A 14371-nucleotide genomic window follows, 5' to 3' on the forward strand; every position below is an offset into this window, starting at 1 on the left:
GATTTTTGGGAACCGGATTGATTGTGAGCTAGGTTTAACCCTCCTTAGGGCTAAGCGACAGGGAGACTTGGCCAGGACTAATCCCAATCAGGCTTTTCAGCCACACATCTGTGGCGGTGTGGATTAGATAAGGCCCTTTCGGCGGATGGCCGCCCGCCTCTTTTCCCCGCCTTCTCCGATCGCCGTGCCATCATCGGAGGGGGTGGTTTGTTGTCTATTCTCTCGAGACGGATTCGTTGAACCTCTTTCCCCGATAGTGTCCTTGACCGTTCTATTACAATACGCGCTCGCTTCTTGGACACCTATACACTGCCAATATCCTTCAACGCCTCTCAAAATGGCCTCAATCTTTGAGGATTTCAAGAATGGCCAGAAACTTGGCTCCGGTCACCAGCTAGCCGCAGCTCTTACCCCCGTCTCAACCTCCGCGAATCCCGGCCGATTACAATCATTCTATTACTTCTCCAATGCTGCACATCTGTCTTCCGACCTCCGCTATTCGCTCTTTCAGGCTAACGGCATAAGGCTACCGAAGCAGGAACAAAATTCATGGGTGGACATCTTCGCGGCCTACTGGAACGCCGTTGGGGAGCTGGTTCGGTTCGAGGAGGCCCCTTCGCGCGCCAGCTGGGTCAAGGTGTTCAATGCCTGGAAGGAGACGGCTAATCAGCTAATTCGGGGGTACTCGACGGGTGGGCTTCAAGCATGGACTGTTCCCTGTCTATACGTGGTGGGGAGGTATTTGCGACACTTTGCGCGACAAGCGGATGCCGAGCTCGCCTCCCAAGAGTCGGATGGGTTTGGGGATGGTTTTCAGGACGACGTTGCGAGTGGATTAGAGAAGAATGCAAAGCTGGAAGAAGCGACTCGAGTATTGAATCGGATGTTCACGCTATGTCTCACTGACCGGTATGCTGGCACCAAGTGTGGGTCTATGCTACTTTTGCTAATCGCAACCCTCTAACTAGGTCTCCGATCGAGGAATCGCGAAAGTGGGGGGTCTACGATACCACCAATCTACTGTTCAAGACATACTTCAAACTCAACACCATTGGCCTGTCGAAGAACTTACTGCGTGCGCTTAATGCGCAATCCGCCGACCTTCCCGACCTTGACGCCTTCCCCAAGTCCCACACAGTCACCTTTAAGTACTACGTGGGAGTCATCCATTTCCTTGATGAGAACTATGCCGAGGTGTGTGTACTTCTACCTTTACTCAACTCTCTGTGCTCATGTCCTGTAGGCCGAGCAGCATCTGGCAGAAGCATGGAGGATGTGCCATCGCAGCGCAATGAAGAATCGAGAGTGAGTATGCTCGTACCCTGCCTTTGCCTCTCATTAACCTTGCTGCAGGCTCATCCTCACCTACCTTATACCTTGTCACTTAGTCACAACGCACACACTACCCAGCAAAAAGCTGCTTGCGCCCTTTCCCCGCCTCGAGAAGCTCTATCGGCCATTGTGCAACTGTATCAAGACCGGAGACCTGGGCGGCTTCGACGCGGCGATGTCAGCCGGAGAGGAGGAGTTTGTCAAAAGACGCATCTACCTACCTCTTGAGAGGGGGAGAGACATCGCCTTACGCAATCTCTTCCGCAAGGTCTTCATCGCCGGAGGGTTCGAGGAGCCCAAGGACGGCCAGCCTGCGATTAGACGCACCAGAGTCCCCGTCGGCGAATTCGCCGCTGCAGTCAGAATTGGCACGCATGCAGATGAGCGGTCGCGGGTTGATATTGACGAGGTGGAATGTCTATTGTCGAATTTGATTTACAAGGTAAGTGTTGCCATGCTTGGCTACTTTGCTTTCAGGCCCAACCATTGACCTCCCTTAGGGCCTGATGAAGGGTTATATCGCCCGCGATCGTGGTATGGTCGTGTTGAGCAAGGGCGGTGCCGCGTTTCCAGGGACAGGCGTCTAAGATGTTCCGCTTGTCAGGCTTGTGGACATGATCAATCGATCTTAATCACCCCGGCCGTACATAAGTATCGACATCACATGAGACCCTTCCCGGAGAACTGGTTACGCGAGCTTACAGCTATTTTGTGGCCGGTCGACCGTCATGGCCTTGACCTGCACATGCAACTTACATCAATCCATTATTACGAGGCCTATCACCAGGCTCAGCGATTGTAAGTGGTGCGGCATATGACCGGCGCCACCATGACTACCCAAGGGAAGATAGCACGAAGATTATTTAAGCCAGACCACAGTTGGGCGACACAGCCCATCATAAGTCGAACGAGAATGTGAATAGTTGCTGTTTGTTTAGGCAGCGAAACCAGACACCCAGCACAGCATCAACAGATTCTCATTGAATAGAGAGATTAACCAGCATCCAACCGCGCCGAAGTACAGACAGTAACTAATTTATACACATTATACAAATTCTAGACATACCACATACCAAAAACCGAAACCATGCACTTCCAACGAATCCCCAGCGACCTGACCTTGAAACCCATCATCCCTGAAAGCCAGCAGGGTGATCCATAGTGTCCCGAATCAACTCTCATACCTAGCCCCTACCCTACCCCGCAAATAAATAATCCCAGAAAACAAAGGCAGCTAAGTAATGGTACTAGCCGACTGCTGCAGCTGCTGCAGTTTACTCCCCAATGAGCCCGTAGCCGAACCCGTCGCCGGACCCGTCAAATCATCCTACCCAGCAATCAAGCCAAATCAGCACACACCCAGTTCCCCAGCTCCCATTCACATTCACATTCACATCCACAAAAGCAAAGGATAGTCAGACTCACCATATGATTACACATCGCCACAAACAAATCAAAAAACAGCTTCCCGCCTTGCTCCATCTCCATCTGCATCGTGCCGCTGCGCTTGAACGTCGCCCGGCTCCGGATGATGAGCGCCAGATAATGCGCCCGCAGCTTGGACTCGGTGTCAGGGGTGTGGGCGTAGGCGTAGCGCGCGCTCGTCAGGATGGTGCTGCACGATATGCCTGAGTGAAGGCCTTGCTTGCGGAGGGCGAGGCGTTTGAGGGTTTCCAGGCCATATTTCTGGGCTGCGCAGCTGTTTATTTTGACCAAGGGTTTTAGTTTTTGGGGGGTTGAGTATTGAGTATGGGGCTTGAGGAAGTTGGTTTGGAGGGATTTAGGGTCGTAGTCTGGGAATACGGGGTTGAGGTTGTACAGGTGGGACGCGGACATGGCTTTGGAAACTTGCATCCATGGGCAAGGGGTATGTTTATACTTGGGTGTTACGGATGGAGGAAGTGCTTTGGTAGGGTAAATAAGGAGCAAAAGGAAAGACTTACTATACAGCTGTATCTCGCAGAATCTCCGCCCCAAGGCCCGAGTGAAAGATGGTTGCGCCATCTGGATCCGAGTCACTGCTCCCCGTCGCAGGGCTAGCAGCCGTCTCCAGCTCCCAGGTGTTCCGGGTCTTGTTGTGAAGCAGTCGCGGGTAGTAGTCGCCTCGGTAGAGATACTCTAGAATACAGGACAGGATCTCGGGCTGCTCGTCAGGCAAGTATATGGGGTTGTTCCTGGTGGTGGTGGTGGACGCCCGGGCAGCCCGGGCGCACACCGCGGCGAAGAACGGCGAGACGCAGATGATGTCCTTGTGAGCGGCGAAGAGCCGCTTCTCCGGGCCTACGCAGAGGGTGACTGTCGCCGGGGTCAGGGAGCTATTATCATCGCTGGGACTTAGCTCTTGTGATGTGGGAGGCCAAGGAGGAGGGAAGTCAGACCTGCCATCAGGGGGACTATCAGGGGGATCCCGTCGACGCTGGACCAGACGGCGCAAGGTGGTGGACTGTCGCTCGCCAGATCGTGTTCGCAGCATGCGAGTGCTGGGTTTCCCGGCGCCGTACCTCGAGGAAAAGGCCTCTCGTCTGGAGGAGATGTGTCGGGGACTGCCACTGCTGCTTCTGCTTCGTGGTTGTTGCTGCTGCTGCTGCTGCTGCTGTTGCTGCTGTTGCTGTTGATGTAAGGCCAACATCTTAAGGGATGGGGGTGGGCGTAGGAGGAGAACGAGAGGGATGGGGGGGGGAAGAGTCTTCAGCTTTCGGGCTTGAGTTGAAGGGAGAGGATCTGCCAGGGTTATGAACTTCCTTGAAAGTTGGTAGTGAAATGAAGAGTAACCTGTATGTGTAAGTATTGTCTGTCCTTCCTTGACTGACTTAGTGCCAGGTAGGCCCAGGGGGAAAAAGGAGAATCTCCCCCCACGCATCTCTACAGGGGATTTTACATTGCAACATCAAAAAAAGAGAAGCCATCTAGACTCAATATCCCTGTCAGGGCAATCAGTTTACAGCCTACAGGTCGCGATATGATGCAGCAGCTGCAGTCCTGGATGGTGGAGGGGCATGTAGCACACGCGTAAGAGCCGGTAATGCACGCGTAAAGTGGTGGATGGCCCATCGCCAAAAGATCGCGCAGTCACGAGTGAAGCGATTCGTCCAACGAGCGATAGGGGGGTGGGCCGCTCATTCCGGCATGTCGCGATCTATCAAGTACCAAGGTTTGAGGTCGTGACTCCGTAGGCTTACATTCCCTGTTCTGTGACAGGTACAAATCGACGAGTGTCTGCATAATGTCGGATATGTGCATAGTTATTCTAATTAACATAATTACAGAGTCAAGCGATCTTCTCTCTTCTCTACAGGCTTCCAACCTGGGAAGCAAACAGCAGTGAAAAGAAGACGAGTAGGCAGGTACGCCTGCGGGATACTACCTCCCACAGAAGACAAAACATACAGCCATCTACGTACTCTCAACTGAACCCAAAACATAGCAGGGCTCAGAGCATTTATGTTTTCAAAAATTCCTGACCGACCCGAAGGCCAGTCAGAGCGGTCAAAAAAGTAGTTTTCAACTAGCAAAAACACGGTCTCGGATGTCTCCTCACTGACACGTGTAAAACCCGTGCACCAGGATGAAGAAGAAAAGAAAAAAAGATTCTAAAATGTTGGGAGGGGCCGCGAGTTTATAAACTCCCGCCAAGTCCGACGAGACCGCGCTAGCCAGAAGCGAGAGCCATCCTTAGTGCTGATTGGTTGAAGGTCCCGAACTCTGGTGTCCTTTGTTGCTGCCTGAATTCTGCGGCCTCAATCTGTCCCTGCATCTGTGTGTAATGCCTGTCGACAAGAATACCTCATCTAATGAGTTATGATAGCCTCTGCATCCATGAACCCCCGGAAGCCAGCCCAACCTACCCCGGGATATCTGTGGCATGGATCATTGATAGATACAGCTCAGCTTGGCTTCCACCAAGGCCTAAATATACTTGCGGAAGCGAATCGGGCAGCTACAGATTGTCTCCAGGCTCAATAAGGCAGAGGCCGAGCAAGCCGGCCGCACGTGATGAGACATGTCGTAATTGGCTGCGGCCACCCAGCGTTGTACAGGCAGTAGTAAGTGCTACACTCCACCAAGTAACGATATGCTCACCTGCTCCGCACTCCCTCACCTGCCCCATGCACGGTGACCCATTCCAAATTCCCTATTTCCCCTCCACTTCTCTTGCTCCTCTCTCAGGCTCATTTGTCCTTGAACCTACACACTCTTGTCTGTCCGATCAGACCATACCGAGTCAACCTATGGCTATTGCCAACTCCGTCCTCAACGAGCGGTGACTGTCCGATACCGCTTCCGTCCGACTGAACTCGCCGCTCGCCTCACCATGGATCTCGTGCAAAAAGAACATGAGCGACTGGTGAAGAAGACCAAAGCCGCTCAAGGCCTTAAGTCTGTACAGACCTCGATAGATTTGCTGCAAAACGCGCGGGACGCTATTGCTGCAGGTTGGTTCGCTCCTCATGCCCACCACCCCGCATTCACCGCAGTCGCCGAACTATACTGACAAAGGAGCTCACCACTAGATCCGAGTCAAGCATCAATCATCCTCGCCAAGCTGCAGAACCCGATCAAAGCATCCTTCGATTCAGTCAATGATAGTCTCAAGGAAACCCACAGCAGCCTCAACAAATATTCCAAGGCTCTGGATAAGGTAGCACGAGCCGGGTCGCCGGACAAAAACCCCCTCCAGGATGTATGCTGACCGATCACCTAGCTTTTCAAAGATAAACCACTCCCAAGCACCGAGAATGACCTTCTCTCTTCCCAAGAACACCTTATCAACCGAGCCATCGCGATGCATCTCCTGAGGGAGGGGCAGTTCTCGGTGGCGGCCACCTTCCTCTCCGAGATGGCCGAGAAGAAGGCCGCAGACAAACAGCAGGCTACATCGGCCAACGCCGCGGAAAATGCTGCCTCCATTCTTGACATAGATGAGGTTCCATCGGGGGAGGTACGCAAGCAATTCGCCACAATGTACTACATCCTGCACGAGTTGAAAGAGAACAACAACCTGCTCCCCGCGATACAATGGGCACGGGACAATGACGAGGCGCTGGCGGCGCGGGGCAGCAATCTCGAGTTCGAGCTCTGTCGGCTGCAATTCGTGTGGCTCTTCCACGGCGCCCACGAGCAGCACGGCCCGACGCCCGCTGGACGGCAGGCAGCTCTGGAGTACGCCCGCCGCGAATTCCATGGCTTCCTACCTCGATACATACACGAGGTGCAGCAGTTGATGGGCGCGATGGCCTTCTGCCCCAACCTGCAAGCCTCGCCTTACCGGAACATCTTCCACAACCCGTCGGCATGGTCAGACGTAGCCCACTCATTCACGCGCGAGTTCTGCTCACTGCTGGGCCTCTCCGCGGACTCGCCATTGTACATAGCTGCCACCGCCGGCGCCATCGCCCTACCAACCCTCCTCAAACTCCAGACAATCATGAAAGCCAAACGAACCGAGTGGACCACCGAGAACGAACTACCAGTGCGTTACCCCAATCCGAAAAGCCACTTGTAGACATCGCCTCAAATACTAACCCACAACTCAGGTCGAAATCCCCCTCCCACCATCCTACCTCTTCCACTCCATCTTCGTCTGCCCCGTCTCGAAAGAACAATCCACCGACGACAACCCACCCATGATGATGCCTTGCGGGCACGTCATTGCCGAAGAATCCCTCAAACGACTGTGCAAGGGCAGCCGGTTCAAGTGTCCATATTGCCCGAATGAGAGTCACCCTCGCGATGCCAAGAAGGTGTTTCTTTAGTTGGCGGTGGGAAGTGCCTCCAATCGACAAGCTGCAGGGTAAGTACATACAAACACATATCCCTGTAACCATTCATTAGCGTGCGGGCGTCAAGGTCGGACATGGGACGCGTAGTACGGACTCTTTCCTCCTGTATCTGTGTTTTCTTCTTTTCGGCGTAGTCAGGACAATGGGCGGGCTGGATCACGGGGTTTTAAGAGCGTAGGACCATGGATTAGGGTCAAATAGGTCAATGATGTATATACTATCTTTATCCCCTTGGCATAATAAACTCTGCATCAAGACGAATTTCAATTTTTGTCGAGTTTGCCAGGGGAAGAATGACACATTGGTGGATGGAAAGGCACTGGGAAGTGTTGTTGCTGGTGCTAACATCATCCACCCTGTCGAGTACGCTCGGGACAATATATGATGTTGCGCACAAGTAACCCGCCGCCTCGGTTTCGAGAGAGGGTCTTCGTTCTGCAGTATCTTCAGGCGATGGAATTAACCTGATCTATTCCATGAGTCTCTCATTCTTGATTATTCTAATAAAACAAGGGGTATACAACTAGAAATGCTAGCAGTGATATACATACAACATGAATGGCACCTATACCGATCGACATACAAACCCCACTCCACTCGACACGCCCCAGGCCAAAAAGAAAAAAAACAAAAAAAAAAACCCTCTCAATTCAACTCATCTCGAAAACCCCGCCAGCTTGCCCAACCAAGTCAACCAGGAATCTTCCTTATCCGCCTTCCTGTCTTTCTCGCCGCGCACCAGCAAGCGGACGCGGGTCTCCACCTCGGCGACGTGGCGTTCGAACTCGGCCAGCCCGGTCTCGACTTCCCCGACCTTGGACTCGAGGACGTGGAGCTCGTAGTCCAGCTTGGCGCCCATCAGCTCGACGCGCCGCATGTAGTCCGTGAGGTGGGTGTGCTCCTCGGTCAACTGATCGCTGGAGCGGCCGCGCAGTTGCTCGAAGACTGCGAGCCGCTCCAGGTAGGCGGCGTTGATCTTCTCGTGGCTCTCGTGCAGGCAGCGGTTCAGCCCGTCGACCGAAGCCACCTGCTGCTCGACCCAGGGCACGGTTTGCTCGCTCAGCTCTCGGATGCGGGCGCTGAAGAGGCGGGCGTCGGCGGCCTGGATGTCTTCCTCGATGATTGCCTCCTCCAAGGAGGTGGAGGCGTCGGGCCGATCCTGGAGGCTGCTGCTGCTGCTTGCTCCAACACCTTCCCAGCCGAGCACGACCTCTTCCACGGTGCTGAAGGATAGGTGGCGCGGCCAGTGGCCCTCGGCGCGTTCGGGGATGAGCTCGGGGTCGTCGCCCAGCTGGACGCAGCTTTGGGGCCGGCGCAGCAGCATGATCCCGATTTCGGGGGTGCGCTCCCTGTCGGCGGAGACGTCGCTCGAAGGCGATCGCTGACGTTCTGCTTCGTCGGGCGCTGCTTCGTTTTCTGGCTGGTAGATGGCCGAGACCTTGCGGGCAGACTCTGAGTCGACGTTGTCCGGAACTTCCTCCACCGTTATGGCGGGTGCCTTGGCTTCGGGCGATTGCGGGGGCACAGTGCTGGGCACAGACTCGGCGGCGTCTTCGTTGGGAGCTCGGCCTTCGGACTCATGGATACTTGCTTGGTCCGCGGTGTTCGCGTCGCCGTCGGGTTTGTTCAATTGGCTCGGTTCGGTATCACTGTCGATCGGCGGCAGGTGAGACGAGTCGCCATACCCATATTGCCCCTCCCTGGTATGCTTGGAGGGATGCGACCGTAGGCCGACTGCATCTTTGAACCTGCCAAATCCAGCTCGTGCGTCGGATACTTTTCCACTGACGCCTCTCCGCACTATACTGCTCAGGTTCTGATCCTTCTCGTCGAACGGGACGCCTGGCGCTGGGGGCTTCTGTGAGCGATCAGCCTCCGAGCGAAGCCGTTCCGCCGTCATGTCCTCCTGAGAATGTCTTTTGCGCGTCGTCCAGAGGTACCCTCCCTGCTCATCAGAGGTGAAGACCATGTCCGCTGCGGCCGGTCCGCCTATCACTGACTCGCCGATGCCACCCTTGCGCGGTTTGCCCCTCCACAGCCACTTTGCCCTCTCGCCTTTGACCAGGCGCGCAAAGGTGTCGATGTCCAGAGTCTCGATGTCTGCGATGCCGCCCTTTTCGCGACCCCGCACCATTCCCATGACCATCTCACCGCCATGCCCACTCAACTCTGCCATCGTCGACTTCACAGCATCGGTCCAGCCCTCGGCATTTGCTGCTTTCGCAGTCACGCGATGCAACCGGTCGAGGGTCTGGCGGTCCAGCCGTCTGGTCCGTTTCATCTTCTGCGATTTCTGAAAGCTCCCAATCCCCCGTTCGAGGTTCTCAATATCAAACGCGTCCTTGCCGACGGGAGCACCGAATGCATGGAGCCGATTCCGGGCCCCAATCAGGGTCCCCAGCAGAGCAGAGACTGAAATGGGGCCCAGCATGCTATCACTGGGTTCGATATTGTACAAATCCATGCCAATCTCGGTCCACCAGTCGGCTATAGCAGCCTCTGTCATATCACAGAGCAGCCCGTCCACATACTCCGGAGCCAAGTTGCCGAACATCATCAAAGCAATCTGGCATTGCTTCACCAGTTCAACCACTGCGCTATAAAGCGGCACTCTCTCACTCGTCCGGTACAGATGGTGGAACTTTGCTTCAGTGGCAGGCGAGGGGCGTTGCAGCTTCAAGCTGGCACGGCCGGAGCAACCCAGTCTCTTCAAATTCTCATTGACGATAAAATCATCCTTGTGCTTGAGGACATCGCCGTCCGGGACGGGAATGAGGGCAAGCGCACACGGGAACACACTGAGATCAGTGACCATCAGCGTCCCCAGGGGAGTATCCCGCTTCTGGGCCTGACATTGTACAACGGCGTTAAAATACAGCCGCAGGCGGGGCGACCACGTCGACTCATCCGTGGGGACGCTCAGCACCCCGACGGTGACCTTGTGCGACGGATCTCCTGTGTAGGTTGTGATGATGAAAGTAGGATGGATCCGGGTGCACGCCCATTGCTCAACAATGTAGACCTCGTATCCTTCTAGAACCATTCGTCGGTGTAGCACCAGCGTCAAGTGATCCTCCTCCAAGTAGCGGAAGGCGACCGGGTCGGTGAAGACAAGTTTCTGGTGGCCACGCCGCGGTGGTGGTGACTGCCCATCCGGAGCATTTGTTGGCGCGGGGGAACTCTCTTTCGGTAATGATCTCGTCGGTTCTCGCACTGCTACCGCAGCAGGCGTGGCATGCGCACCAATCTGTGTGGGTGAAGGTGGCATGGTATAGAAGTTGAACTGTTAATCCTAGCACATAGGGGATGAGCGCAGAGTCGACCTCCGCGTGAAAAAGACAAGATGAGACAAGCACTAGAACCAGCCAGGGAACTAGGGAATGCTAGTAACAAAGAAAAAAAAGAGAAAAAAAAAGAAGAAGAATGCGACACAGGATGGTTAACCCTCCGGGGGTGTTTTTTCAACTGAACCAGCGAAGAAGAAAGCGATTGCCATTGATCTATCCAGGATGCGTCGAGCAAGACGGTAAAAGGCGCACCGATGAAGCCTCAAGCTTAGACGTGAGAAGCCAAGCTAGGGGCAGGCAGTCCAAGGCATCCCGTTAGGAGATGGTTGGCGAGGAGTGGTGAGGCAGAGGAAAAGCACAGGGCAGATTGTTGGCCGTTGAGGCGGGCAGTTGTTGGTTTTGGTCGCCGGGCATTGCAGCCGACGACGTCACAAGGGGATGATGCTTCGGGGAGCGGTGAGTCCGCTTTATTCCAAAGATTGTGTCGGTAGGGAGTAACTATTGTCTGCGGTGAAGCCTGAAGACCTGATCTCGATTGATCCCAACTGAAATTTAATATGGAAGAAGATCGTATCGCCTGAGCAGGACTGGTTCTAGAACGCCGCCACTAACGGTGCATGCATTGAAAGCAGCAGCAGCCTGGTGGTCAACCCCCGACTCCCTTAGCCACAGCTTCGGGCGTCAGCCACAGCTTGGTAGGTCATGCTCATATACAATTGTTGCACTCTACTCCATGAAGGCCAGCAGCATCCCATATCTATCCCATAAGCAGTGGACCATAGCCGTTCACCCACTGTCTAGGCCCACCCAATGTCCGTCTTCTTCATATCTCCAAAGCCATGTTCATCACGGGGAATTGTAGCAAGAAATCATCACGATGAAGCACAAATCGTCCCGAAAAAGAGATCCCAATCGATTATACAAATACATAAAACGGAAAATTTTTGACCAAGTGTACCCGTCCCATCTACATGCCCATACCACCCATGCCACCCTGTCCGCGGGCGGCCTCACCCTGCATCTTCTCGCTGACCTTAATGTTGACCTCGAAGAACTTGGCCACGCAGCGGTCGAGGCAGACAGACTCGCCCTTGTTGAGATCGCCTTCGCGGTAGTCGGTGGGCACGCACTTCTTGATGCAGGACTGGGTCAGGCTAATCGGGGATGCACAGTCAGTAGACGCGCGACAAGGACGAAGAGCGATGAGTATGCGTTCTTTGAGGACGGGTGATCCCCAACCACGCAGAGCCTAGGGGGTTTGAATCGTTATTCGACTCACCGGCTGAACATGTCGGAAATCATCTCCACCTCGGTCTCAGCGGCAGCAATCTTCTGCTCCGAGGACATCTTGGGAGGGCCGCCAAAGAGGAAAGACATTGTGATGGTGTGGGGGGTTTGTTGGGGAGTGGGGTAAGCTAGAGATAAGGGGTTAGCAAGCTTCAGCAGTCAGTCCAGAGGCTCTGGAAACGGATGGCACTCACAGATGATAGAATAAACCAAGGTTAATAGTGTATAGTTACTTTAGAACTCCAGTCTCTTGTTTGAAGCTCCGGGAGCGGAAGGAAAGTCGGCGCGGGCTCTTCCTCTCACCGCCTCAGGATTTTCTGTCGGCTGGTCATTTCCCAGCTCTTCCGCACACAACCCGCTCGTGATTCTTCTTCGTCTCGCTGCATATGATGTGAGCACGTAGTCTTCTGTTATCCTCTTCAATGCACTCAATCCGCCCCCAGTGGGCGTCGCGGCTGCGCGTCGGAAAGGCCCTGTCTAGGTAAGTTGACAACGTGAGATAATTTCTGCCCTACTCTTGTCTTTTATGATGAGACATACCCTTCCATTTTTCAGAACCGCTGCACCGAACGCTTGGGGGGAAACTCTCAAGTAATGAGCGTAACTGGAAGACTCTATGTCATCTGACTGTATCTACGTATTCATGTTTGGCACGCTCGCAACAATGGATTGCAAGAGCCATTGCTAACATAGCATCTTCAGCACAGGAGCTCCGATCTCAACCCGCACCCAGGCCCTGCAGACCAATGGCAAGTTTGCTCGAGTAAATCAGTTTTTCCCTGCTGTCCATGCGTCACGGCATAGTAGCAGCGCAGCCTCTCCGGAAAGAGCCTTCCAGGAGCGTCTGCAGGCGGTCCAGGCCACCTTTCCAGAGGCATACCCTCGGTTTGAGACCAGTGAACACACGGTCAGCTGCGCGGAATTCCGTGAGCGCTACGACCACCTAGTCGAAAATGAAGTAGAGGCACACACGGTTGTCGTCAATGGTAGGTCTCCGCCTCGACTGGCGTTTTATCGAATGTTCTCTCCGTACTTAGATCAGTAGGTAGGGTACGTACCTATAGACTGGCCGGCAACAAGTTGATCTTCTTCGACATGTTCCACAGTGGTCATAAACTGCAAGTCATGTGCAATATCAGTCAATTGGAAGGGGTGACTCCCGAGCACTTCAAGAAGTTTTACCGGCTGCTTCGCCGTGGCGATGCCTTCTGTATGTCCGTCAGCAGTTTCTGTATCTTGTCGGTCATAGACTGAACCTCTGTCCCAGCCGTAACCGGTAGACCGCATCGCACTGCACGAGGCGAACTCACAGTCCTGGCGACTCAGTTGCCTCAACTCCTCTCGCCGTGTCTGCACGATGTTCCTCTGGACGCCCATACGCACGAGACCTCCCCATACCCTCGTCATGTCCAGTTTCTGGCAGACTCGAGGACGGCCGACACCATCCGCGCTCGGTCGGCTATTATCCAATATCTTCGCCAGTTCTTCCTTGACCGAAAGTTCATGGAGGTCAACACCCCGATTCTTGAGGCGGTAGCCGGCGGTGCGATCGCTCGCCCGTTCCATACGTCTGCCACCGAGTTTCCTGACCGTCAGCTGTCTCTGCGCATTGCGCCGGAACTCTGGCTGAAGCGATTGGTCATTGGAGGATTCGATAAGGTGTTTGAGATTGGGCCCTCTTTCCGCAACGAAGGTAGGCTGGTGTTGATCGGACTGGGGATGAACGAGAGTGGCTGACGAAGAGGAAGGACTGGATAAAACACACAACCCGGAGTTCACCACCTGCGAATTCTACCACACGTATGCCAACCTGGACGACCTGATCTCGATCACGGAGAAGCTCCTATCGGGATTGTCGGAGCATATCCACGCGCTGAACACAAACAACACGCTCACTCCCACGGAGGTTAACTTCACGGCGCCTTTCCGTCGCATCGACTTCATCACGGGCATCGAGGCAGCCATTGGCCGCAAGCTCCCTGATCTTACGGGTGCGGACGCCTTAGCGCAAGTCAAGGCATTGTATCGGGATCTCTCGCTCCCCGAACCCTCGAACCCGACCCTGCCGCGCTTACTGGATGGACTGTGTAGTGAGTACCTCGAGCCGCAGTGCATCGACCCGACCTTCATCATCAATCCGCCTGAATGCCTGTCTCCGTTGTCCAAGTCGTTCGTTCACCCGATGACGGGTCACCGTGTTGGGGCGCGCGCTGAGCTGTTCGTCGAGGGCCGGGAGGTTGTGAACACCTACGAGGAGGAGAACTCTCCGTTTGAGCAACGACGCAAGTTTGAAGACCAGGTGCGCTTCAGCAAGGAGGCGAACGAGACCGAGGAGATTGATGAGAGCTACCTCGAGGCGCTGGAATGGGGGCTGCCATCGACGGGGGGCTGGGGCTGTGGGATTGACCGGCTGTGCATGTTGTTCACGGGGGCGAAGAAGATTGGGGATGTGCTTCCATTTGGCAGTCTCCGGCAAGTGACTCGCCCTGTCGAGAAGAGTGAGAAGTGAGTGAGGAGCTGCATGTTAGGCCGGCTGTACTCTGCTACATGTATACCATTCGCGCTGTAACCATAGATACCTACAATCAGATTTCTCCTCATCGTCTGATATGTACACTCAATATACTGCACACCCTGATGATATGATATCGGTGACCTCGGCACATGGACTGACAGCCGATAACT

The 14371-nt window shown here is 54.6% G+C and overlaps 7 protein-coding genes across 7 annotated transcripts; 4 read left to right on the forward strand and 3 right to left on the reverse strand.

Annotated features, from left to right (window-relative positions):
* The first annotated feature begins 192 nt into the window (after positions 1-192).
* Positions 193-2372, forward strand: csn12. Its single transcript, XM_025579642.1, has 5 exons — positions 193-909; positions 969-1194; positions 1244-1305; positions 1354-1774; positions 1833-2372. Exons 1-5 carry the CDS (start codon positions 338-340, stop codon positions 1917-1919), a joined length of 1368 nt encoding a protein of 455 aa, XP_025430791.1. The 5' UTR covers positions 193-337; the 3' UTR covers positions 1920-2372.
* Positions 2333-4047, reverse strand: BP01DRAFT_341427 (BTB/POZ domain-containing protein). The gene is made up of 4 exons (XM_025573446.1): positions 3711-4047; positions 3276-3647; positions 2758-3031; positions 2333-2659 (listed from the first exon to the last, which is right to left on the reverse strand). The coding sequence occupies exons 1-4, from the start codon at positions 3959-3961 to the stop codon at positions 2567-2569; spliced, it is 990 nt and encodes a 329-aa protein (XP_025430792.1). The 5' UTR covers positions 3962-4047; the 3' UTR covers positions 2333-2566.
* An 851-nt stretch (positions 4048-4898) lies between these two features.
* BP01DRAFT_57001 (uncharacterized protein) lies at positions 4899-5862 on the forward strand. Its single transcript, XM_025579946.1, has 2 exons — positions 4899-5769; positions 5844-5862. Exon 1 carries the CDS (start codon positions 5124-5126, stop codon positions 5595-5597), a length of 474 nt encoding a protein of 157 aa, XP_025430793.1. The 5' UTR covers positions 4899-5123; the 3' UTR covers positions 5598-5769; positions 5844-5862.
* BP01DRAFT_320009 (ubiquitin-protein ligase RMD5) lies at positions 5645-7562 on the forward strand (the record flags this gene model as incomplete). Its single annotated transcript, XM_025572680.1, has 4 exons — positions 5645-5765; positions 5844-5971; positions 6035-6802; positions 6867-7562. 4 exons carry the CDS (start codon positions 5645-5647, stop codon positions 7083-7085), a joined length of 1236 nt encoding a protein of 411 aa, XP_025430794.1. The 3' UTR covers positions 7086-7562.
* A 111-nt stretch (positions 7563-7673) lies between these two features.
* BP01DRAFT_357164 (putative Sin3 complex subunit (Stb2)) lies at positions 7674-9780 on the reverse strand. The gene has a single exon (XM_025575130.1). The coding sequence runs from the start codon at positions 9541-9543 to the stop codon at positions 7768-7770; it is 1776 nt and encodes a 591-aa protein (XP_025430795.1). The 5' UTR covers positions 9544-9780; the 3' UTR covers positions 7674-7767.
* A 1601-nt stretch (positions 9781-11381) lies between these two features.
* On the reverse strand, positions 11382-11776 carry BP01DRAFT_264861 (Tim10/DDP family zinc finger protein; the record flags this gene model as incomplete). Its single annotated transcript, XM_025571340.1, has 2 exons — positions 11382-11553; positions 11679-11776. Coding segments are annotated over 2 exons (270 nt in total), but the record flags the coding sequence as incomplete, so codon positions are not given.
* Positions 11777-12055: 279 nt separating this feature from the next.
* BP01DRAFT_357166 (putative lysyl-tRNA synthetase) lies at positions 12056-14250 on the forward strand. The gene is made up of 5 exons (XM_025575131.1): positions 12056-12167; positions 12389-12672; positions 12732-12896; positions 12954-13379; positions 13435-14250. Exons 1-5 carry the CDS (start codon positions 12109-12111, stop codon positions 14193-14195), a joined length of 1695 nt encoding a protein of 564 aa, XP_025430797.1. The 5' UTR covers positions 12056-12108; the 3' UTR covers positions 14196-14250.
* Positions 14251-14371: the final 121 nt, after the last annotated feature.

The sequence above is a fragment of the Aspergillus saccharolyticus genome, assembly GCF_003184585.1.
Source record: "Aspergillus saccharolyticus JOP 1030-1 unplaced genomic scaffold BP01scaffold_17, whole genome shotgun sequence".
In the NCBI taxonomy this organism is placed as follows: domain Eukaryota; kingdom Fungi; phylum Ascomycota; class Eurotiomycetes; order Eurotiales; family Aspergillaceae; genus Aspergillus; species Aspergillus saccharolyticus.